The 24,102-nt window shown below is 39.7% G+C and overlaps 1 protein-coding gene across 1 annotated transcript in view; it reads left to right on the top strand.

Moving 5' to 3' along the window:
- Positions 1–3,266: 3,266 nt before the first annotated feature.
- KITLG (KIT ligand) overlaps positions 3,267–24,102 on the top strand; it is a 56,716-nt gene continuing 35,880 nt past the window's right edge. Inside the window, exon 1 of the mRNA XM_068999940.1 lies at positions 3,267–3,543. Coding sequence (XP_068856041.1) covers positions 3,529–3,543 — 15 coding nt within the window. The 5' untranslated portion in view covers positions 3,267–3,528. The remainder of the gene's footprint in view (positions 3,544–24,102) is intronic.

Below are 24,102 nucleotides of genomic sequence, written 5' to 3'. Positions count from 1 at the left end.
GTATCAAAGATAAAGACCTCTTAAGGAGATAGTTATCTCAATGTACTTCCTCAAAGTAATTCATATAATTTTCTGTAGATCTTGCAAGCTTGCAAGGTTTGTCTTTTCTGTAGAGAAGTCTTTACAATCATGTACTTCTGTAAACAAAACCTAAAGAAGTTTGAGGTCATCTTTTGAGTTTCTTGGCTCTACATACCTCAATTTTAACTCCAATTTTTTCAATTCTGTGTGCCTAAAGTAGGTTAGGAATGTGTGTACTTAGTGCTCTGTGTCCTTAAAAACGCGTAGTCAGAGGGGATTTAAGTGAGCTGACGCTACAGGCCAGGTCTCTGTGCCAGCAAAGCCCCTACATGTTCAGTCTGCGACCGATTATACAGGTTTAGTGGGCTATCTTTCTAATACGCACACACTGTTGTTTGCCTTCGCAGCTTAAATGGTTTCATAGGAGGAATTTTTCAATTTTCCAAGCTGACACAGAACACTTTTTAATCCGGCAGTCTCAGTGGCTGAGGCTGGATGTGATCCTGCATATTCCCAAATTCCAGCTGTTCCAGCCAGCAGCCAAGCTATCAACAGATTGAGTGCAGACATTCTTCACACAGCTGAAGCTATGGAAAGCACAGCAGATATTCCATAAAATTCTAGAAAAACCAGCCATTTAAGAGCCATTTAAAACCTATTTCTAAGCCGGTAAAGATGGTGAGGCTTTTCCATTCATGTTAGAATGCAAAGGCTTAATTTTCAGTTCCTGGTAATTCCATACAAGCTGAACAGTATTCCTGGTGAGGACAATCCTGCTGAATGGGTGGAACTAAATCCTGTGAAGAGCTGGGATGACTAATACTGTTTTCCATATCTTCCCTGTGAAGGAACAGGTTTTCACAAAAGTATGACAGAGGCCTGTGTTCACCCTAAAGCATTTAGAAATGCAAATCAGATAGGCCATAAAAGACTGAATGTGGTTTGTAGTTGTGCTTTGGAAAGCTACCAGTCAATGTACTAACGGTCCATGGCTAATCAGTTCTCACCTGGGAAATCAAAAGTTGGTACTGTGCTGGAAATGGGCAAGACTAATTAAAACATTCTTTCTTATGGGATACAGACACAAGATATTAATGAGTTTAAACTATTAAGCTCTGAATTTCATAGAAAAGACTTCCCAAACCAAATTGAGGACAATGTCAGCAGTAATACACTTTCAAATTGCCAACACAAAAGGAAGAGATGAAAAGGGCACTACTCCACTGTAGCTAGGCTTGGTTAAACACAAAGGCAGATTCAAGAAGTCAGGTCAGGGATGCAGAGAAAAGGTGCATGATGCCAGGGTGGTAAAGAAACTTAATGATGCCCAAGAGTGTTATTCTCTCTGCACAACTATCAGTAAGGTAACTGGATTCAGGGAATCCACTAAAGTTTTCCTGTCATGACTAATGGTGAACTGTGATAGGGCTCAACATGGAAAAAAGACCAGAAGTGCTTTCCACAGGATAAGTAACTGCTGCAACATACTGCTCTTTCACACTTTCCAGGGCTTCTCCTCAGGAGACTAAACTGGTCATCTGTTCTAAGGAGGAAATATGCCACAACATCTTAATTTTCTGGCCCGATTTTTTAAATGTGTAGACAGTGGAAGCAGCTTTGGTTGATCACTACAGATAATGCACAAACTATCCTTTCAGTGAATGAGGTCCTTGATTTCTTTTGTTGTTACAGGCTTCCTCCCTTTCACTGCTTGTCTATTGCTTTAGAGGAAGAGATTACTATATGCATATAAAAGTCTGACAAAGCTCAGAGGGAAACATAAGAACACGGTAATTCAGCACAGTAATAATAATGAAATGCAAAAAAAAAAAAAAAACAACAACAAAAAAAAAGGAATTAACCTATCAATACTGTCATGCTGTAAAAGAAAAGTATTGACCCATTTTTTCTGGATTGGATGCAGAAGTAAAATATTAGATGTTTATCTGCTCTACACTTAACTCCAAATATATAGCAGAGTTGGGGATGAGTTCAAAACCTTTCTGTACCTGAACAGCTCACCTTTCCTTTGGCAGAAATATAGTCCTTAAAAAACTTATCATTAATTCTAGGTGAAAACTAGACAGAATTTTCTAATGAAATCTCTTACTGTACACTCTGAGCATACCTAATCTCTTTTAGGAAATGACCATTGACAGGGGCAGACCATTCTTTCTTCATTTTAATGTTCTTTAAATTTTCATCTAGTATCACTGTTTCAGGAAATACTAGTTCCGTAAACTGCTCGACATTCATTCACACTCAAAATTTAATCAATATTAACCTTGGGAGCTGCCTTCTCTAAAGAGGACTCAAATTCTGTAGCTACAGCTATGATGGATTGGCCAGAAGACTCCAAGCAGTAACAATCAATTCGCTTTTCCACACCCAACACTAATGCATTATTTACACGGGATGTAAATTGTAATAGCATGTGGAAAGACCCGCAGGATCACCTTTGCAGAAGCGTTAGGAGGCACTGCTCAACAATTTTTCTGTGTCTGGAGCAGGTAAAAGGAGTTTCTAAGCTCCAGCTGAAATGCTTATCCCAGTACTTAACTTGCACTAACCGAGTATGGGAAAGCAGCACTGGAATGGCAATGGCAAACCCGGAGCTGCCACCTCGGCTGTGCGCGCCGCTGCAGCGGCTGCTGCGCTGGGAACACCGCGCACCGGCCGGGAGCCCCGCCAGCCTCCGAGCCCGCTGCCCTCCCCGCCGCGGGACGAGGCGGCGCCCGGCGGCGGCTTCAGCCGGGGGGCACCCCCTTTTCACTAGCCTGGGTGGGGGGACCCAACCCAAGGGCTCGGCACCCGCAGCCTGAGTGACCCCGAATGCCGCGGCGGCGCGCCGCTTCCCTGCGCGCTGCCAGCGCCCACGCGGGCAAGGCCGGAGACCCCCGCCCCGCTCCCCGCGGTCGGCTGGGAGCACCGGGCAGCCGTGGCAGCCCCGGCCCCGGGCGGGAGGAGCCCCCTGCACCCACCCCCCGAGGCCGGTAGCCAGGGCGCCCCGCCCCGCATGCCCACACCCTTCCCCGCATCCCCGCCCGCCGCTTCCCGCGGCAGCCCTCCCGCGGCCCCGCTCCCCTCCGGCGCTGGCGAGGGGCAGGCTCGGCTTGTTCCTGCCTCCAACTTCCCCCAAGTTAACTCGGGTTTCCCCCGCCCCGCAGGGTCTGCCTGGGCTCCCGGTCCTCCGGGAGGGCGGGAGGGAGGGGAAAGGCGTGTCCTGCCTGGGCTGCCGCCGCCGCCGCTGTTGGAGGCAGATCGGAGATATAAAAGACCTGGCCGGGGGCCGGCGGTGGCTTCAGTGAGCGCGGACGCTCAGGCCGTGGGGAGAGGGCGCAGCGGGGCGCGCGGAGCTGCGGCGGGACAGGCGGAGGCAGCGCGGGGCTCGCCGTGGGCAACCCCAATGCGTGGACTATCGGCTGCTGCATTATGCTGGAGCTACAGTTCCGCTGAAGGGAGTTTGCACACGGCCGGCTGGGCTGGACTGCAGCGCTGCCGTTCCTTATGAAGAAGGCACAAGTGAGTGCGGCCGGGCGGCGGCGGCGGGGGCACCCACCTGCCCGCGGGCTGCCCCGCGGCTCCCCGGCGGAGCGGGGCCGGGGCCGGGGCCGGGGCCGCCGGCGCGGAGGGGGCACGGGCTGGGGCAGCCGCCGGGCGGGGAGTGCGCGTCCGCAGGGGCGGCGGCTCTCCTGGGCTGTCCGAGGGGTGGGGGGTACGCGATGGGATGGGAGCCGATGCCGCCGGGGAGCGGTTTGGGGGAGCGAGATGAGTGGGACAAAAAGATTACCGCCCGGTCTTGCCCTCGGCGTTCCGCAGCCCGTGGAAAAGTTGCAGCAAGCGGCCCGACCGGCGGCCGAGCCTTGGGGGATCTCTGAAGGCACTGGGGAAAATTGCCATAATAAATCAGTTGTCTGTGTTACCCTGACTAGTGTGAGACCATGAAATGATCGGGGAAAGCAGTGCCGTGGCTGCGGTTCCCGGTGTCTCCCCGCACGGCGCTCCAGCGTGCGGCGCCGGGCGGGTGCTGTGGGAACCCCGGCATTCCGCCTTTCGTTCTCCCGCATCCCGTCGGGAAGTGCTGCTCAGTGCCGCTGCGGGGGCCCCGTCATTATTTCTGCAGGTTCTGTAGGGATTGCAGTCGCTATGCTGTGCGTTGATTCGAAGGAAGCAGAGGAACAGACATGAGTAGAAAATGGTAACGAAGCAGCTCGAGGAAACTCTAAAGGAAGAAAGTTTAAGGCTGGACTTTGCAAGGTGCCGATACCCTCTATCCTGGCAGACCTCAGCGAGAGCCACGACTGCTCCGGGAGAGAAAAATGCATAAACACGCACACCGCTGCCTCTGCGCTGGGGGCTTTTGCCTCCCCCTTCATTTCTGGGTTAGAAGCAAGACACTTTTTGCCGTCATCTGTTTCTTGGCCATTGCTGGGTCACCTACACACCAGTAGCCTAAAGACACTTCAGGATATAGTCAATGGAAAAGACATAAAACCTACTTTAAATTTTTTTTTAAAAGACCTTACTGAAGTATTGTGAGTAGTTAAATCATTTTTTGAGAGATGACAGGAATTAGAAATACTTCCTGAAATATTTAAATTTCACCTGGCCAAAGCACTGGAGAATATACCCATGTTTAAGAACTTAAAACTCGGGGGCTTAATTTTTGTGATACTGAAGTACACCAGGGTTTTATCTTAAATTATCAGCTCTGAATTCTAGCAATGTTTATCCATTGCTGTTATTCTCATTAGATTACTATAGATGCCTTATACCTCAAAGATGTTGTTTCAGACTCTGTAAACACAATTATTTATATGTGCTGAATAGATTATTGGTCTCTTAAAGTCTGAGAGCCCTGTTTATGCGTGCTCGGTTGTATGCATTCATTTAATATTGGAATGGGTAGCAAAAAAGTCACAAGATGTTATCCTAACCCATGGAAACATACAAGAAGGGCTGTTTCTTTTGGGAAGGAAAAATGTTCAGCAAATGAATGAGGATTTATGAGTGGAAGCAGTCGAGCATTTTATTACACTGAACTGTAAACTTATAAAAATCAACAGAGTACTCTTGCAAATTCAGGGCAAAGCAGGAACAATCCCTCTCTCCCAATAAACTGGGAAAGACAGGCTGTCTTGGCATTCAGGACCATATGGCTTGACTCAGGGGCTCACAAGCTGTAGCCTGTGGAACAGCTTCTTGTCATGGTGGTGAAGCATCTGTCAGCCTTCAAGCAGTTATGCTTCCTGCTTTTTGGAGGCAGTGACAGACTCCTAGTTCTCCAAAGGGTTGTTTCCTATATTTTAAGAAGTAGCAAACAAATGTGATACCAAACCATTAATCATTCCAAGGGATCAGAGCAGGAGATACTTCAAGAAGAATTGCCGTTAAAACCATGAAGAGCCTGTGCAAAGAGAGAGATCAGGTGAAGTGGGTACAAGAAGGAGGACTTCAGCACATGGGGGCACTCGACACATTAAAGTAAATCTTAATCTGTATGCTCTCCTGTGGGTACTTCTGTCATTGTCTAGACTGGTAACTGTCATAGTGAAAAGAACAAGATAGGAAACCCAGGAAAGACATTAATATTTCTTATAATAAAATATTCTGCAATAGACATAGTACAGAAAGCAAGAACTGCAAACTCACTGAACCTTGCAAGCACTTGGTAATGCTTGGATACTGCTTAAAATAAATCAGGGATTTGGATCTTTGAGGTAATATTGCACAGTGATAATATATAACTAGTACAGCTGAAGGAGTAGCTGAGTCATAGATCAGTACAACGAAAGTGCTGAAAGAAAAGAGTCGTGCTGAGCACTAGACGCAACGTGAGCAAGTTTGTCTGTTTATTTAAATCAGTCTTAACCTGAGAAACCACAGGAACTGCAGAAGCACGTTCCCCAACAGTGTCACTCCTAGAAGTGGTTTATGAAACTCTGTGGTTTGATGGATATATAACCCCCCTGTTTTAAACATACCAACACCTGGATTTTTTTTTTTTTTTAAGTCATGATTTCTTTAAAAATGTGATTAAGCATTTAGGGTTCAGTCATACAAATCCTTCTTCAATGGGGCTATTTCCATGACTTAATCTTATTGAAGGATTACTTGGATGAGATGATTTGTAGGTTTATATGCTTAGTAATTAAAACTATTATCGGAAGTGAGTTTATGTCCTTTTGCATGCTAATATTACAATAAAATGTCTCTGATGCCTGGACAGCCTTTTACAATTTGACTAAAACAGGGTCAGTGATGCCAGTGTGATACGGCCTTGCAAAAACATGTAGCAGTTTTCTGATTTGTTTGTTCTTTGTGTGATTTGAAGACAATCTAAATAGGATTAAGTTACTAAGAAATATTTTGCAAAGAGGGGTCACCTGTAGCGTAGCTCCGAAGGCTGATAAGGTATCACAGATACATGGTTCAGGCACTTGATCTCCTGCAGTGAGCTAGATGCACATCCTCTTAGAAACCTCAGTATTAAAATCTCAGTATTAGCTATTAAAATCTCCAGTAGAGAGTAAAATCTGAGTATTAGATCTCAGCGCAGCTTTCTACCTCTGAACGTGTGCATTATTGTTGGCAGTTAAATTGCCATCTCAGGTTGTCCTATCTGTATGTTTGTGCCACTAAAGTGGAAGCCTCTGTAGAAATTATTGTGGGCTGGTACCTGGAATAAGAATTAGTACTCAAATTGGCAGTTCCAGTCTCATATCAGCAGGCTAAATCAGAAATGCAAATCAGATACCTGATACCTTGGTGTGAGCTTCCTTTTAGGAAATAGTGACTTCTGATCATCAATCTTTCTTGCTCATTCTGCAAAACAGGAACATTAGATATTAGAAGACATTTAGAGCTCATGGCAGGTATAGATCTGCTGCTCATTAAATAGAAAAAGAGAATTTGCTGGAGCCAGAAAGATGCTGTGCTATTCACGTTCAGCAATGGTCTCTGTTCCCCTGGTTTTGACTCCGCTCAAGGGAACCCAGTTTGCAAGTACTGCAGCTGGAAAGAACATCCTGGAGTAAAGAGTTGTATGGAGAATAAACAGCGGATGATCTGAAAGATTCAAGGGTGGGGGTGCATTTTGTAAGGCATGTTTAGTGATCTTTTAATTTATTTCTTTTCTTCACCTGCTTTTATTATGTGCCTGCAAGTTTTTATCTCTGAACTATTTGGCACTTGGCTTTGTAGTTTAAAGTGAGGCCAGTAACCCAGTCTTCTCCTGACCCAGTTCTGCCATTGCACTGAAATCTAGTTTTTCCCTTTATGCAGTGCATGTCAGTCCTTCAGGTACAGTTCTCCAAGCTGACAGTGCCATTCTCCAAGTTTTGTTATGTGATTTAATGGTATGCTGGCTCATGTAATCGCCATATTGTATGAAAGTTAAGAGTTGGCAAGATGCAGCCCTTGGCTTCAGATGGGCAATGCTCAGTATGCAGTATGTAAACACAACACCCATTTATTAGAAGTAAGGAAGGAAAAATCTCCCTACGCAATTCCATTTGAGTGTTGTGGGAGCTGACATGAAAACGAAAGTGCTCGTTCTCGCCCTGGTCTTTGGTGTGCCAAACCTGAGATTAGTCAGCCTTTTAAACACACTGTAAAATCGCTTGTTTTTTGTTGATTGTTTTTTTCTCCGTGTGTTTGTGGGAAAAGGAGATGGACAAATGTAAGGTGAGTGGCAAGGAGTAGCACTTCTCTTTAATTTTGTTGCTTGGCTCGTGTTTGCACTGCCTACCCAGTCATATGTGAACCTGCAAAACTGACTTTTCGTAAATATTACCCGTGCTGAAATAACTGGCTGCAAGGAGCCCATGAAATACAGATTTCTTTGCTGGATGGTTTACCTTTTAACAAATGTAAATAGTATCAGACACCTATTAGTATGTGAGTGAAAATATGAGAAAACAAAAACGGTGTTAAGTTGTTTTATTAAAGCTAGTAGCATGTATAATATCAGAGGTCATTGATAGTATGCTAATGAAGACATTAATTCTACTGTATGTCTGAATAAAAGGCTGTTTAGGACCTCAGATTAATGAACACTTTGGATCATATTAGTGTAGGAAATAAATTGTCATCTAATTTCCTCCAGTTATCTAATAACCACTGGGTGAATGATTGGTTGCTGTTTCTGTTTAAACCATGTTTAAATTATACAAGGTAGATGGATGCAGTAATGCTTTTAAATCTCATTAGGAATTTCTGCTCTATATGTATTTTGCCATTATTGTTGCTGTGTGGAGCAGACCTAATTTTGGGTGCAAGCTGAAAATAGCATCAGGTCTCAGATATCATTGCAGGTATTACCTGAAGAGGTCCCTTGTTGTTCTCACTGCTTTGCAGCCATACTTTGGAGCACACTGTTTTGCAACATGGGGAGGTAAATCCTTAGCTTCCAGCTATTTCATCACCTCTTGAAGCAACAGTAAAGGTGAGACCATGTGGTGCAGGCTTGGGGGACCAAGTGCAGGCTCCTCTGTTTCAGGGCCAATAGCTGACTGCTGATTCACAATGGTCAATGCTCCTGGAAGGATCTCTCAAGCCTGTCTTCTGAAAGGTCACCTTTCACTTACCTCCCAGCCCTAAACTTTCACTGCTACTAAACAACACTTAAAGCATTCAGGGACAGCAGTACTTGGTTATTTTTCTTCACTTTTGCTGCAAAACCTACTTAATGGAGATCAAATTCAGGACCCTCAAGATCATATTTAGCCCAAGACACAAGAGCCACCCTTTCTCCTACCTGTGATTTGGCTCCTGTATAACAACATTCGCATGTATTTGTTAACGTTCTAGTGAAGCATTTCTTGGAGTCCAGCTGGGTATCTCAGTCCTCTTCTACCTTCACTGGCTTCTCACTGGTTTTAGGCAGCAGAGCTGGGAAGTCAGAGAGGGGTATTGTGTCCTGGCAGCCTTGGAGTTGGGCCAGGCGATGGGCTACACACTTCAGCTTAGACTGATGCTCTGCAAAGTCTGCAGGTTTAGTCTGGGCTGTCACAAAAGGATACATGTATGATCTACAGAGGTTATCTCTGGGTTTGTGAACAACCTTGATTCAATCCAGACTGAAAAGCTAATCTAGAAAAATTTACGTGAGCATACTCACTGGCGTGAGAGAGACACACATTCATTTATTTTCTTGGGTAGCATCTTATGTCTCTGGGAAGGTTCTGAATATCTTGTTTATCTTGTTGAAGCTGTTCTTTTGAAGGTTTATTTGTTCAATCTTGAGGGTGGCTTACACATGAGCTAAGAATGTAGGGGAGACTGTATTTCAGAACACAAGTCCTAATTCACAGATTGTGAATCATGCCACCCTCTGAACCTTCATTCAGAAATATTTAAGCATTTTCAAGTCAGTCTGAAAATATCAGTCTGTTGTATCTGTTCTTGTAGCTTGGCCAGTCCCATGTGACTGAACCTGGCTTCAATCACCTTAACTGTCTTAGTGACAATAAGCCCTTATCCAGTGTCTTATTTAGCAGGCCTTCTGCCTTTCATTTGTTCTGTTACCATCAGCTCCAGGAACATCAGTTCACTTGACAGTTAAGGCCGAGGATAGATTTAGTCCAATTAGCTGTGTCATCTCTTCTTTAGATACACTTAGAGAAGTTTTAGGAAGCACCCTAAAATACAGTTTTAGAGATATGTTAAGTGTATGTGGTGTATTTATTGTGGACCTAGATTCTGCATTTGCTGTGGCTGGAATCTCTCTACTCACTGTAGTCAGGATGACTTTTACTGATAACCTTCCAGTGTCTTTCCTCCTAAATGAATCAGACTGTTTTGTAACTTTCCTCATTAGCTTGTGCTTGCTTGGTAGCAACAAACCAAGGTATGTCTTCCTTTTACATTTGCAGCATGATACATCATTGCTGGATGGGTTCTTTGGTCTGTTTAGTAGCACATGAACTTTAATTACTTTTGGAAAAAAGTTTTTCTGGCAGTATAAGTCAGACTGTAAAACTAAGTTGTGCATGTTCTGGCAATCTATCTCTGTTTAAAACAGACAATTAACTCTTTGCAAAGCATACAGCAACTCTTTTTATAAGAGTTGTTCCAGGACAAAAGAATGAACTTGATGATGTGTATACAGCACATACTGAAAATGTGGTGTAATTTAAAAAAATTTAATATATTTAAACTTTAAATATTTTATTAATATATAATATTGATATGAAATAATATATAATATAATATAATTTTTAATGTTGTAAAGTGCCTGTAAATGTGGAGGGTTAAAAGTGTGTAGGAAAGTTTCTTCCTCCATTTCATGTCGGTCCAAAAAAATTCCTGTCTCTTTATGGAGATTTCATAATTGTATAAAATGGGAGTATGATATCAAGGTGCTGGCTTTTGTGGTCTATCTGAAGTAAGACGCTAAGGAGTCAGGCATGATACATTTAAATTCATAATATGCTGTATATATGCAAAATAATTCACTAAATGAAAAGAAGTGCTTAGAAATTTAGGGAGGTTGAAATTTAAACATGCTAATAGTCTATTGTAAAAAAGTCCTAAGTTCCAACCCTCTAATTTCCACCCTCCATTTGTTCATTATTAAGTGAACTCAGCAAAATTTGTCTTTTGCATTAAATAACAAGCCGACAACATTATGCATCATGTCTTTAAACTGATACAGATCTGAATGTCAGTTCTTCCTGAGATTTGTTTTTCTTTTACTACTTTGAAGCATGCAGGAATAGGAACATTAGTCAGCCAAATGAATTTAGGAAGCTTGTATAACACTGCTTGGCACCCTCTTTCGTTTGGATTAAAAAGCATGTTCCTGAATAAACAGAGCTTTTTGGTGGTTATTTTAAAAAGGAGGGAAAAATATATCTCCAGTATTCATAACGGGTGTCTTTTTCAAGTTACTGTGGTTCAGCAATGTGTGGATTGCACTTCTCTTCTAACAGCAAAAACTACCAGTGCTGTGTTTGACACCAGTTTAAATGATTCTGATGGGCATTGCTTTATTTTCTAGGAAATGCAAACCTCTTATAAACTGTAAATTTAAATACTGTCACTGAAGGTACTTTGATCTGCTGTATTATAATCCCTGGCAAAGAATGTGCCCTAGATTTGCCATGCACTCTCTAAAAATTCTGCCCATAATTGTAGTCTGTTCCAAACTGTTTAGATATATTTCTTTAGTGTTTGTTCCATTAATAGTGTAACGCTAGGCAGTGTTTCAGGCCACTAAAATCAGTTAAAATCTTGCTATTTTAAAAAATTTACTCTAATCTCAAGTCAGATGGTGTTCATAATACTCCATCCATTTTCTTTTGGATTTTTTTTTCCCTATCATCATATCTCAAGGCCACATCTGAAAATGACTGGTTATCCTGCAAGTTTCCCTCCTCTTCCCCTTAAGACAGAAAACTGCCTGCATTTCTTTGTGCACCTTTCCTGGCTTCTGCTGTGTTTAAGTCAGTGTTCTCACCTATGACAATAGAACTTCAGCACTTCTGGAATCTACAATCCTAAAGGTGTATCTGTCAGTGTCTTGTTTGCTCCCCTACAGCTTAAGCTTCATCTCCAGTGAATGTTCTTTACATTTTTTATGGCATTTTTACTTCCTGTTGCCTTTTGGGGCTCGCTTCAAATATTAGTCTTCTGAATAACCTGTTGTTGCTGTATTTTGTATCATCTGTAGAAACAAAGTGTCTCTTTGGACAGGCTTAGAATGAATACATTGTTCCCTGGAATATATTGGGTTTTTTGTATTATGACACTTGCAAGCTATTATTACAGCTAGGAAGAGCCCTCTGAAATACTGATCTGCCATTTCTAGAAGTGACAGTACCTTTTTTCTCTGTAAAGTCAGTAATTTTCTTCATATATTAAGAAAATGCTTGCTTTTTTTTTTTTTTTTTTTTTAATTTTAATGGTCAGGTACTTATTGAGACCTAAGAAATCCTTTTAGAAGAAATTATTATTGCTTTCCCCCATACCTCTCAGCTTTTTTACGTAACCAAGTCAGAAATACCTGATTTGGTGCTTTCATTTTACCTTTAAAAAGTTCTGGCCTAATAAATTCTTTAAATAACTGAAGTGAATTTCTATCTTCTCTTTCTTCTCAGTGCATTGAAAAATAATCTCTTCTCACATGCAGGTTTTAGGGATCAGATAAACATTTGCCAGTAATGGTCAGGTTCTCTACAGTACTCTTGGTCATTTCCCAGGGTAACAGAATGTTGTTGACATTTACAAATGGCCTGAGACATATGTGAAGTTAATCTGCTTTTAGCCTACTAAAATCTGGTTTATTTCTATTGAAACAAGTCCATTGCATCCAAGAACATTATTTCAGTTGCTGTTGAATTAGTACCTGTTCAAAGTGCTATTTGTCAAACAATTATGGTCTTTTTGGCTTTATTCACTAGGACAGAGTCATCTTCCTAACATACATATTGCATTACTTATTTCAAAGTAAATGGCACAATTCCTATAAAACTGGGAAGATTTTTTTCCTGTAAAAATTGACAAGTGTCACTCAAGTAAACTTGCTCAAAAATTGTATCCATTATGAAAATGCATAACTGGAATTTTAGAGTGTAGACATTGAAAATTATATGCTCTGTGGAGATTTACACTAATCTTCTCAACAGTGGGTTATATTTTCTGTGAGATTAATTCTGGAAGCCAAAGAAATTTCATAATACGCCAGGCAAATTAATGTGTCTTCTTTAATAAGAATGATCCTAGGAAACACTTGAGAACTAGATGTAAAAATAATCCAATAAATCATATTATATTATGTTAATATTTGTATGAGTTTCTCTATCAGCACATCTGTAACAAGGATGCTGTTGAACATGTACCAGAATAGTTTCACTGCTGACAGCTGCTGTTCTTTCAAATTCACATGAATACTTTTGACCAAATGTAAAGCTCTGTATCACACTACATGCAATTTAAAATTACATTTTTTAATGAGTAACCCCTGTGAAAATTATCAGTAAAAGTAAGGTAAAATAGCTGTTTTTTCAGTGTTGTTTTCTGTGGTATTGTTGCAGAAGATGTGAGAATACCTAATATTTTGTATTAGTTATTTAACTAAATTCATAATACTGTGTTACTGGTGTAAGAGTATGTTTTATAGGCATCTGTATCTAATAGGCATTTATATTTCTTCAAAATTGTACAGACTTAGGGAGCTTTATTTCCTCAGATTTTTTTCTTTGGTCCATTATATGTGCTTTTTTTTTTTGTCTGGTTTTATGTGCATTTCCCTAGTCATACCAAACTGTAAAGTGAGTGACTTAACTTATTTTTGGAATGTTTACCCCACAATTTCTGTGTTTTTTCTAAGGAAAGCCGCAAGTGGATCTTCAGGTTTAAGATTAGATATTACAGCTCTCTCTAGTTAGCATAACTCAAATAAAAACATTGAGACAGCATGTGAATGACACTCATATTAATTCTGTGGTCACAGTTCTGTGATGATGAAGTTAGCTGGGATATAGCCTATGTCTCTTTGCTGTAAGCTGAGAGCACTTGCATGTTGGTATATATCATAGTAATGTGCTTGTTCTTCCTGGACACATAGGAGAATTGTGGGGAAACACTGGAATACCAGAAACACTTGGAGGGAGTTTGTAGTTGTTAATCTATACAAATCCCAATCAAAACCAAAACCAACCAAACAAAACCCACCAGAAAACCCTCTAAAGCCACCCACAAACCACCAGGATATTAAAAATACAGTTCGTGTGAACAGATGTAAAGTTCGGGGCAGGATATAAATTGCAAGTTGGGTTAATTTTACAGTAAAGACAAGGTGATTATACCTTCATAGAAATAGGTCAACATGGTGGTTCTTTCATTTTCTTAAATATATAGTAACTCTTAACACATTAATTCTTAATTCTTGTCTTTAGAATTAATTAATATGTCCAGAGTTGAAAAGAATTCTTACCAGCTTGCCTCTATTGTTGCATTGCTAGCACATCTTGCTGTATTTAATTTGCTTGGTAGAAGGCAGATGGGAACTCTGTATTAATAGAGTTCAATGAAAGGAATAGAAAAGCCCAGTTCCCGCAAAAGAAATGCGTTCAATGCACTAAAAATGTTTGTGTTTCAAAATGGATGAATAAGGAGAAAGAATGGAATTTACTTATTTAGATTCTTAAAAAATAATGATCTAAGAAAAAACCTAAGTAGCCTCATAGTGTATCTCCCTTATCATAACAGTTTGGGGAAAAAAATTATTTGTGACAGAAAGCAAAGTGTGGGAACAAGTCATTAATTTGTAACATGGAAAAAACCTAAAAGGTAATGTTCTCTAATTGTCAGTAACCTCATATAGTTCAATCTGGTAATAGGGTTCACAGATTGATGACAACATGTGCAAGCTACATAAATTACTCAGGTTAATTGAAACTAAAAGAGATTCTGAGGAACTTTTTAAAGGTTTAGAGGAGATGGGAGAACAGATGGCTTGATGGCAAGTGGAGTTTGTGTTGAAGAGCAAGGGGAATGCATTTTGGAAGAAATGTTTTGAACTAATTGTAACTGCATTAATAAAGTCAGTTTCAATTGCTTCTCAAAGCTTCTCACAAGCTCTTATTTATGTTCCTGTAGCAATGCTTGGTCAGGAAAATGAATGTGCTATATTGTGCTCATAGTAGAACAAATCAGCCAGCATATTGGGATGCAGTAGGAGCAGAAAGAAATTTGAAGGAGGAGTGCATTTATGATAGTGATCATCAGCCATCCTGAATAAAGTTCTGGTTTTCTCATTGAAAAAAAGAGCATAGCATAAATAGGGATCCTAAACTAGGCAAAAAGCATTATAAGGGAACAATTTGCTTATAAAGAGGGAGTGAAAGTTGATTGCAAGAAACTAGTGAATGATATGCAGGAAGTAGAAAGAGAATAGTTGCTGGACATTACTGATCCTTTCTTGGTACAAGAACAAACAAATATTTAACAGAAGAGGCTAAAACAGGCAATGCTACCTTAACACAAAATTACCAGTCTGGAAAGGTTTTTGACACTAGATAGTATATGGCTTGAAATGCAGCTTGATATATGTTGGAGTGAGCCCGAGAGGTCACATCCAGAAAGGGGTAAGTCTTCCCATCCTTGCACATCTCATCTCCTCCTCTGCTCATTCCTCAGGGATTACTTTTTGTCTCGGAGCTGAATTGGCTAGTCACTATCTTTGAATTTACTGGCTTGCTTAGGGGTCAGGTGAATGTCAGAGGGAGGGAAGCTGCGGAGAAGGAGATGCTGAGAGCCCTCTCAGCTCAACAGGGAGCTGTTAGATGGCTTCAGACCATCTCATTAGCCTCGACTGAACAAAAAGGGATTATACACTTAAGTAGGTAAAATGCCATGGTTACTTTAGCTTACAATATATGCATGAAAGGTTTCTTATCTTCTAATTCATGCAATTCAGAAGAAATTTTCATATAGGCAATATATTCTGTAAATGTGAATGATCAGGTTTCTTCAGTCTTCGCTGGGCACCAGACCAATCATGTACTGATCTGACACTTCTTATTTTCCAAATCTTCATTGCCTTAATTGTACAAGTCAGATTTGGCCTAATTATAAACTCAGTTTCATATACAACCATCTGCCAAAATTACCATCTGTAACAATTCAGCCTTTAGCTTAGAGGAAAGGAAAACACTTTAAGATATATTGTAGCTGAACTTCAATTGCATGTGAAAGTAATGACAGCTGAGATGTTTATACTGAAAGATCGTTCCTTTAGCATGTGAGTATCAATTGTGAGAACTCAAAATTTTATTTGAAGTTGTTACATAGCTCTAGCCATTGAAAACCAGTGGAGTTTCCATGCACCATCCCTGAAAGATACTCTTGTACAGCACTTCAGTATTAGCAGGACAAAGCACTTAAAAGTGTGTGTCCCCTTGTAGGGGTGCATAGGAATTAAAAATATGCTTGAGTTCTGATGCGGTAATACAGTTGCTGGATTTTTTTGCATTAAGGAAGCATTTTGATCAGTCCCACCCATCCCATTTTTGCCATCTTAAACTTACATTTTCCTGGAAAAACCTTACACATGGGTTGAAATTCCTAAAATGGCCATCCTGACAATTTGCTTTCTTAAAAAAACCACCAAACATATGTCTCAGTAAAATAATTCCAGAAAGAATTTTTAAAGTTAACAATGGTGTGATGCATTTTAGTACATCTTGAAAAAGGAATTGATGCTCATTTTCTATGGTAAAAATTTGCAGTTAGAGTAATAATAACAACTAAAGTATTTTTGACATACGAAAATATTTTCAGTTTAGATCAAAAACCTGAAAAAAGTATATTTGATTTTTTTTACTAACATACTAATGTAATTGCTTTAAGACAAGGCATAATGTGTTTGTAATTCCAGCTTGCTGAGGTAAATGGCTTATTGGCTGCTCAGTGCTTACGTTGTCCTGCAAGCGTACTTAAATGTTTTGAAGATTAGTTTCTAATTTGATGTGCCTCTTACCTGATTTGTCTGCAGTCTCACAAGCTTCAATACATTCGAGAATAATCTCATTCATTGGTCTATCACTTTGGATAAATATTCCTGTCACAAAAAATATAGATCTATTCTTAATGTATTTATATTCTAATAATGGTGCCAATGTAATGTATCCTTTTACAGATCATTGCCTTAAAGCTAAATGGTTCACTTTGGTTTTGAGTATATATAAGAAGACATGCAATTCAAATTATGTAGGAAATAAAATGTTGTCGGAGAGTTATGAGAGAACTGAGTTGAAATCAGGATCTGGAAAAAGTTGTGGCATTTTGTGGGGCTTTTTTCCCAGTCAGAAAGTATTCTAAAACTGATTTGGTTTTACTCTGTGTTACTTGGAAACAGCTGAGATAAGCTTGCATGGTTCTCACAAACATTTCTTGAAGCACTACTAGTATGTACAGCTTCTCATGTACACTGATAAGAAGTGCAAAATCAAGATTAGTGAAACCTTGGAAATGTATAGTTTTAAATAGTTTTAGGGGGATTGGAAACCTAGCAGTTTTTGTGATAGGCTCATTGAAACTTCATTTGTTATTGACAAATATGGAATCATGGGCTCCAAGTTTTTGAATGGTAGGTTTTAAACTTACACATTTCCCAGGGAAATACCTTGGCAGACATTATGCTAGCTAATGGTCAGGTAACTACTGTAGCAATAAACGCTGTGTACAAAGAACAGGATTTTTGTTGTGACAAAAATGTTCAACATGTTGAAAGTCCTCAGGGGTTTTCTTATATGTCTTGATGAAAGAAAATGAAAACTTAGCACCAAGGCCAGGAGATGCAGGTTTCATTTTTCACGTTTTTGGTTTTTCAGTATGCTGACTCTTAAGCAGCTTGCCTGTAGCTGCTTTCAATCTTTTCCCCTGACAAAGTATCTTAGCAAAACATTTTGCAGTTTTTGTAAAAATTGACTATAAATAATTGTTAAAATGTCTGCAGGAGCCGTTTATGGGGCCAGAAGCTGACTTCATTGCCTAACAACATGTTTTGTTCAAAACAGACAGAACATGATGTGGAAAAGGTTATGTATTTATTTTAAATTTCAAACTGTTTCTAACAAACAAGGCACTGTTTTGTTGAATTTTCCTCATTCATTCTCTTATGGCACATACTTGGTCTTCTCTTGACTTAGCACAGTGTACAAGATGGCTGTAAAATATAGTATTCATAATAAATTCATAAAAATATATAATCTGTAAAACCATGTTTCTAAATCATGAATGGCACATCATTAATAGACATTATGTGAGGTATAGTAAATTTTGCGCTGAAATGAAAAATAGTGAGGAGCATAAACTCAGGCTTCGCTAAGGAAGACCATAACCTTGCCCCATTTCTGCAGCTGAGTTGTGTAATGGCACTCCCTCATCCTACAGGAGATCAATGTGTTCAAAATACTTTCCATCCTTGATACATGCCACAAGGTAATAATTTAGGTTTAGAATAATGTTTATAAAAGTATCTTTTGAATTCTGAAGAATGAGTAACAGTTTTTATTACTTATGTTCAAAATTTTAGGTGTCCTTACTGATGATAGAAGGAAAGCTAAAATATCACTTATTTATTTCCCAAAAGATCCAAGACTTAATGCAGCTGTAGAGCAGAATGACCTTCTTTCATCAGTGTTGTAGTTGGTGTTGAAAACTTTCACCACAGGCCTGGCTACCTATCTGATAGGTTTGTTTTATTTTTTTAAATCTCTTTGTCCTCGTTTCAGGGGGGATAGAGTTAATTTTCTTCCTAATAGCTGGTATAGTGTTGTGTTTTGGATTTAGTATGAGAATAATGCTGATGACATGCTGATGTTTTTAGATGTTGCTAAGTAGAGCTTGCCCTAAGTCATGGACTTCTCAGCTTCTCGTGCCCTGCCACTGAGAAGCTGGAGGGGCACAAGAAGCTGGGAGGGGACATGGCCAGGACAGGTGACCCAAACTGGCCAAAGGGATATTACATACCATATGGCATCATGCTCACCATATAAACTGGGGGGAAATCTGGCTGAGGGTCGCTGCTGCTTGGGAGCTGGCCAGTCAGTAGGTGGTGAGCAATTGCATTGTGCATCGCTAGTTTTGTATATTCTAATTATTTTGTTGCTGTTGTTACCCTTTTTATTTTCTTCTTTTTATGTCCCATTAAACTGTCTTGATCTCAACCTATGTGTTTTCTCACTTTTACTCTTCCGATTCATTCCCACATCCCACTGGGGAGGAAGAGTGAATGAGCAGCTCTGTTAGTGCTGGTGCTTAGTTGCCATCTGGGGTTAAACCACAACAGTCTTCAAAATACAAAATCACTTTCCTCACCAACATACACGTTACATCATAATTTGAAAAGTTCTCAGCTGGGGTTTTGAGCGATCAAAGTGAAAACTTATTATTTCCTGTTTCAAACCTTTTTAAGTTGATGCAGGTGCTGCTGTCTGGAATATATCCAAAGAAGCCAGCTTTTGTGAAAAGTAAATGTGGAATACTTTTTATGTCAGCAGTTACTTATCAATAGGAGAAGCTGCTCTGAGTAATTATGAGGGATCCCATTTAAAGGTTGCGTGACTTAGTGCTGGTTTGCTTGTCTTTGCTTCAGAAGCAACCACCTGGTTGGATACTGTGCCCATTGTGACAGTTGTAACAATACTTAGTAAGAGTTAGGGCAATCCTTTATTTACATTTTCTGGAGAGTCTGTGAAACTAAGTAGAAAGCAAATAAAAAAAATTTGTAATCTGAGAAGAGGTAAGAGAGAAAATTTTCTTTATTTTCCATGAGGTTTCGCAGGGGTTTTGTGTTGCTTTTTTGTCATGAAGCCATAAAAGTCAAATGGATGTTTTAATTATGCATAGCAAAGACTCAAATGGTAGGGTTGATCTAAGTACATGAAGACAACACACCAGAAAGATGAGAGTATAAATACACAAGCAAAGGAGCAGCATTGCCATGAGAATGCATTGATATAAACCACTGTCAGTACACTTACACTGGACAGCACAAGGTTTTTAACCATCAGAACAGTGAAGATCTGGAATAATTTCCCAAGATTCACCTCAGATCCTCTGTTCAGTTCTGAACCCCTCACTACAAGAAAGACGCTGAGGTGCTGGAGCATGTCCAGAGAAGGGCAACAGAGCTGGTGAAAGGTCTGGAGCACAAGTCTTAACAGAAACAGCTAAGGGAGCTGGGGAGCTCTTTAGCCTGGAGAAAAAGAAGCTCAGGAGAGACCTTATCACTCTCTACAGTCACCTAAAAGGAGTTTGTAGCCAGGCGAGAATTGATCTCTTCTCCCAAGTAATAAACAATAGAATAAGAGGAAATGGCCTCAAGTTGTGCCATGGAAAGTTTAGATTGGACATTAGGAAAAATTTCTTCACCAAAATGGTGGCCAAGCACTGGCACAGGCTGCCCAGGGAAGTGGTTGAGTCATCAGCTCTGGAGGTATTTTAAAGATGCATAGATGTGATGCTTAGAGACATGGTTTAGTAGTGGCAATGCTCAGTTTACAGTTGGACTTGATCTTGGAGGTCTTTTCCAACCTAAATGGTTTTGTGATTTTTCCCTCCACTCCCACTTTACTCCACACTTTCTGTTTGGTTTTACCCAGTCCTATTAAAAATGTAAGCTATCTTATCAAAGGAGTGGCATATAACAAAATGTTATCCTCAGCCTACCTGTCCCAGGTACCTGAAGCCCACAGTGACTTTGAAAACTGATACCTGCTGTGGCGTGGGACAGATAAAGTTACTGAAGAGATTTATGCTCCAGGAATACCAAGCTTCTGAATGCCTGTCAAGGAGGACTGGTTAGACCTATCCCTGTATGTTGGAATTCAGGTCACTGGTATCATTTGCCTTTAGTAGCAGATGATGCCAAAGCCTTTCTGAATGGACTGCAGAGGACCAAATTTGCCTAATGTGTTGGTCATGAGACCTTCACAATGAGAGGGGGACTGAGGAAAACTGCTGGTGCTGGATCCCATGATCTTTATCATGATGCAAACCATATCATTAATGCAACCTCTATTTCCTCACCTTATCCTGAGTATTCTTGTAGACCACTAATGTAGACAGCAGCTATAAAAAGTCAGGAAATGAATAGTCTTACAATATACAGTACAATACTGATATGCAAAGTTGTCATCCATCAGCACTGTCAAAGCTTATACTGGTGTTGGCATATCCAGGAGCTTCAAACAGTGTTCTTTAATCACAGCTAAGCTTGTAATTCTAAAAATGTAATACAGTTAAGGGAGGTAGATGAAACACAGTCTCGACTGCACTGGCATCTAGTTTCAGTCTGTGTTCAGCAATTAATTATGAGGTCTCATATCAAGCATGTGAGAGAAATTAGTTCTGGATTTATATTCCTATAAAGGTACAGTGCCTATCAGGGATGTTATAAAAAAAAATCAGAGTTCAGAAACAGAACAGTGTCTTTCTGAGAACATGTCTTTGGTTTAAAACCAGGTTGGTGATTCTGAGATTTATATTTCAAAAATCTTCCTCTGCTTATACAAAAAGTATAAAAGGATTGAAAAAAAAACCAAAGAAGAAAAGCACCTAAATTCCTTTTCATTTTGTATAAGAATATATTTTTTTCCTGATGTTTGCTTTCCACAGGCTCAAGCATGAGCTGAAAAGTCTTCAGATTTATCATGCAATTTATTTTCTAGCAAAGTTTCTGTGCATGAAAGACTGAAAGTCCACCTAACATGTTTTGCTTCATACTAAGACTGATATACAAGGGAGGTAATTTTCATCATGTACATGGGTTTTAGTGTATGCCAAGTATCAAAATAGCTGCTGTTTTCACTTTTCTAGATGATTTTATTTATTTTAATTTATTTTGTCAGAGTAATAGTTCCTCCAACTCAAATACCATATAATTTGTAGCAGATGGTAAGAATTAGAGATCCAGTAAAGAATTTCTGTAACAAGTCTTATTTCATTTCCTTTACTGGTGCTTGAAAGTCCAAGATTAAAGAAGATTGCTCTGTCTATATTTTCATTATAATTCAAAAGAATATTCAATATAGTGGACTTTTTTTTGCATTAACTTGGCAAGCAAGCAGGACCTCTGAAAGAAATCTTTAGAAAAAAATCTTTAATTAAGTATTTTATCTAAGAGAATGTCTTTTCATTCCTTGAGGAAGTCAGATCATCCACCTCCATACAGTGTGAGGAGCTTGTCCTCCCTGCAAAGATAATCTCGTATCTTACGTTGCCTTCCCCTTTAAATTACTTAAACATGCCTTTGGATCTATGCTAGAAAATTCTTTCAGTAAGTTCCCAGCAGGGAAAAAAAAAAGAGACAACTTCCTCTTTGGAGTTCGTGGGAGGTTTTGTTGAGTCAACTGAAGTCTGGTGTTCTGCTTATTTCTATTTTGATCGTGCACGGATTTGGATCTCAGTGTCTTCGTTAACAGAATGAGAAAGTATTGGCCTTTATCACTCTGTAGATAGAAAAATGAAAAATTTCAGTATCAATCCTGGATGTTTGCTATGGAAAGCAATACAAGCAATACAAAGAATACAAACTATGTATGCTTCCACAAGAAGTGGAAAAGAAAATCTTTCTTGCCAGTACACGTGTCCTAAAAAGACTAAGTGCAGGACCTCTGGAAATCCTCATACTCTCTGATTCTGATTTAATAGGAAGATTTCTTTCAAATTATATAAGTTTTTAAATTTTTTATCCTTTCTCCCAACTGAAACACTTTTGTCCTTTAAATCTCCTGTTTCTTTTACAGAACTAGAATGCCACCTGATGGATTATTATTAGTAAATATTTATTCAGACGCTTTTAACACGAGTTCCAGAGGTAACATTGGTGTATAATTACCTGTCTCTTGGTAACTTCACTTCCCAGTACTTGGGAACTAAACAAACTGGCTGTCATCCAGGACAGATTTAGGCTGCATGGAAACTGCCTGAATCCCTAATAGTCAAGTGAGATTAAAGAGTGGACAAAATTTATTATGGATCAGCTAACATTTTTAAAGAGCCAGAGCTTATATTTTTGTCATAGCCAAATATTTTGCAATGGTATCTTTATAGAGATTGAAAAGAAATATTTTAATTTGCACATTTAAAAGACTTTTATTGTAGTTAACTGAATGCAATTGCAAAATACCTGGATTGCACTGATTTACAAGGCAAACTCTGTATCAATTTACACTTCTTGCTTATCACATTCATCTTGGTTTCAACTGAAACACACAAACCAAACTCAGCAGGAGTTTGGATGCTCTTTACCAAGTACAGCAGTAGCACATTGGCTGGAGCAGCCAGATGCTTCTGTTGAGAAGAGCTGCAAGGGGTAGAGGATAATAGCAATTGGCTGAGGTCATATGAAATGAAGTTGGCATATAGGCTAAGCAGCTTCCCCATTTTCCCAAGATCTGGATGGTGGGAAAAAATGGTGTGACTCATCATTTTCTTAGCACTGTAAGACTATGTATCTTAAATTTGTCTAATTCAGAAAATAGATGTGTATAACTTGGCAGAACTAGAGAATGGTTTCTCCTTCCAACTGAAAAAGAAAAATATTGGAAAAAAAAGTATTTCTGCATTAGCACTGAACAGGTTTGGGACTACCTTTTATCCCTTGACCTGAATAGAATTGTTTCCAGTTCATTAACAGTGTACCTTATCAGGGAACTGGCCTATAAGCATCTGATTGCAATTGGCTTTGCTTTTGCACACGTGGCAAGTGCCACTTTAACATTCTGCCACCAAATGGACAATTAGATGAAAACTCCTGTTCTTGTCAGTTATCGTTCGGCATTCTGGGAGTTGCCTATGGGAAGCAAGTGAGTGCAAAGGTGTGGGGGAGGAGGTTCTGTGGTTGGGAAAATCACAGAAGGACAAATACAGAATGGTCACAAAAAGATCAAAGAACTGTGAAAGCAGGTTGAACTCATTTGAATGCAGGTAGCAATGCCACCTTTCCCTGCTTATAATTGTAGCACAAACTTGTTAATTTCCTTCCCCTTAACCCCTTGAAGTACCCTCATACTATGTATTTTAGATTTTACATGCAGAACTGGGTAGAATATATTCTGTGGTTTGTAAATGACCAACTATATGTTCAAATATTTTGTGTCCAAAACACTCTAAAACTTACTCTGAAAAAGAGTGAGTAGTATTTCTATAGTCTGTGTTTAAATCAAAACCCAGAAAAATCACTCTGTTTCTCTCTGTTGCTTACTTTTATCATCATACTCCTTACTACACATCAAGGTTCAAAAAATGAAGAGTGGTTATCAGTCACTAGAAAAGTATGCATCTGGATTTTGTAGTCATAACAAAGCATGTAGGGCATGATCCAGAGATTTTTAGGTGTCTCGCCCCTGCAGAGTGACTCACTGAGCTGGAGTTATGTGTTTTTTTCATTGGACTGCCAAAAGGTTGTTCAGGAAGACTCACATGTTGACTGGGGAGCTTCCCAGAAGTTAGGGTGCCCAGATGGAAGAGCATGTGTGAGGCAAGGATACACATAGACATTCTGATGCCTGTTCAGTGAACATGTCTATATTTCTACATATTGGCTTGACAGTGCAAAATGCATAA

Source organism: Aphelocoma coerulescens, chromosome 1A, assembly GCF_041296385.1.
Source record: "Aphelocoma coerulescens isolate FSJ_1873_10779 chromosome 1A, UR_Acoe_1.0, whole genome shotgun sequence".
Lineage (NCBI taxonomy): Eukaryota > Metazoa > Chordata > Aves > Passeriformes > Corvidae > Aphelocoma > Aphelocoma coerulescens.
The sequence above is the reverse complement of the archived record's forward strand: the minus strand, read 5'-3'. Positions and strand labels throughout refer to the sequence as shown.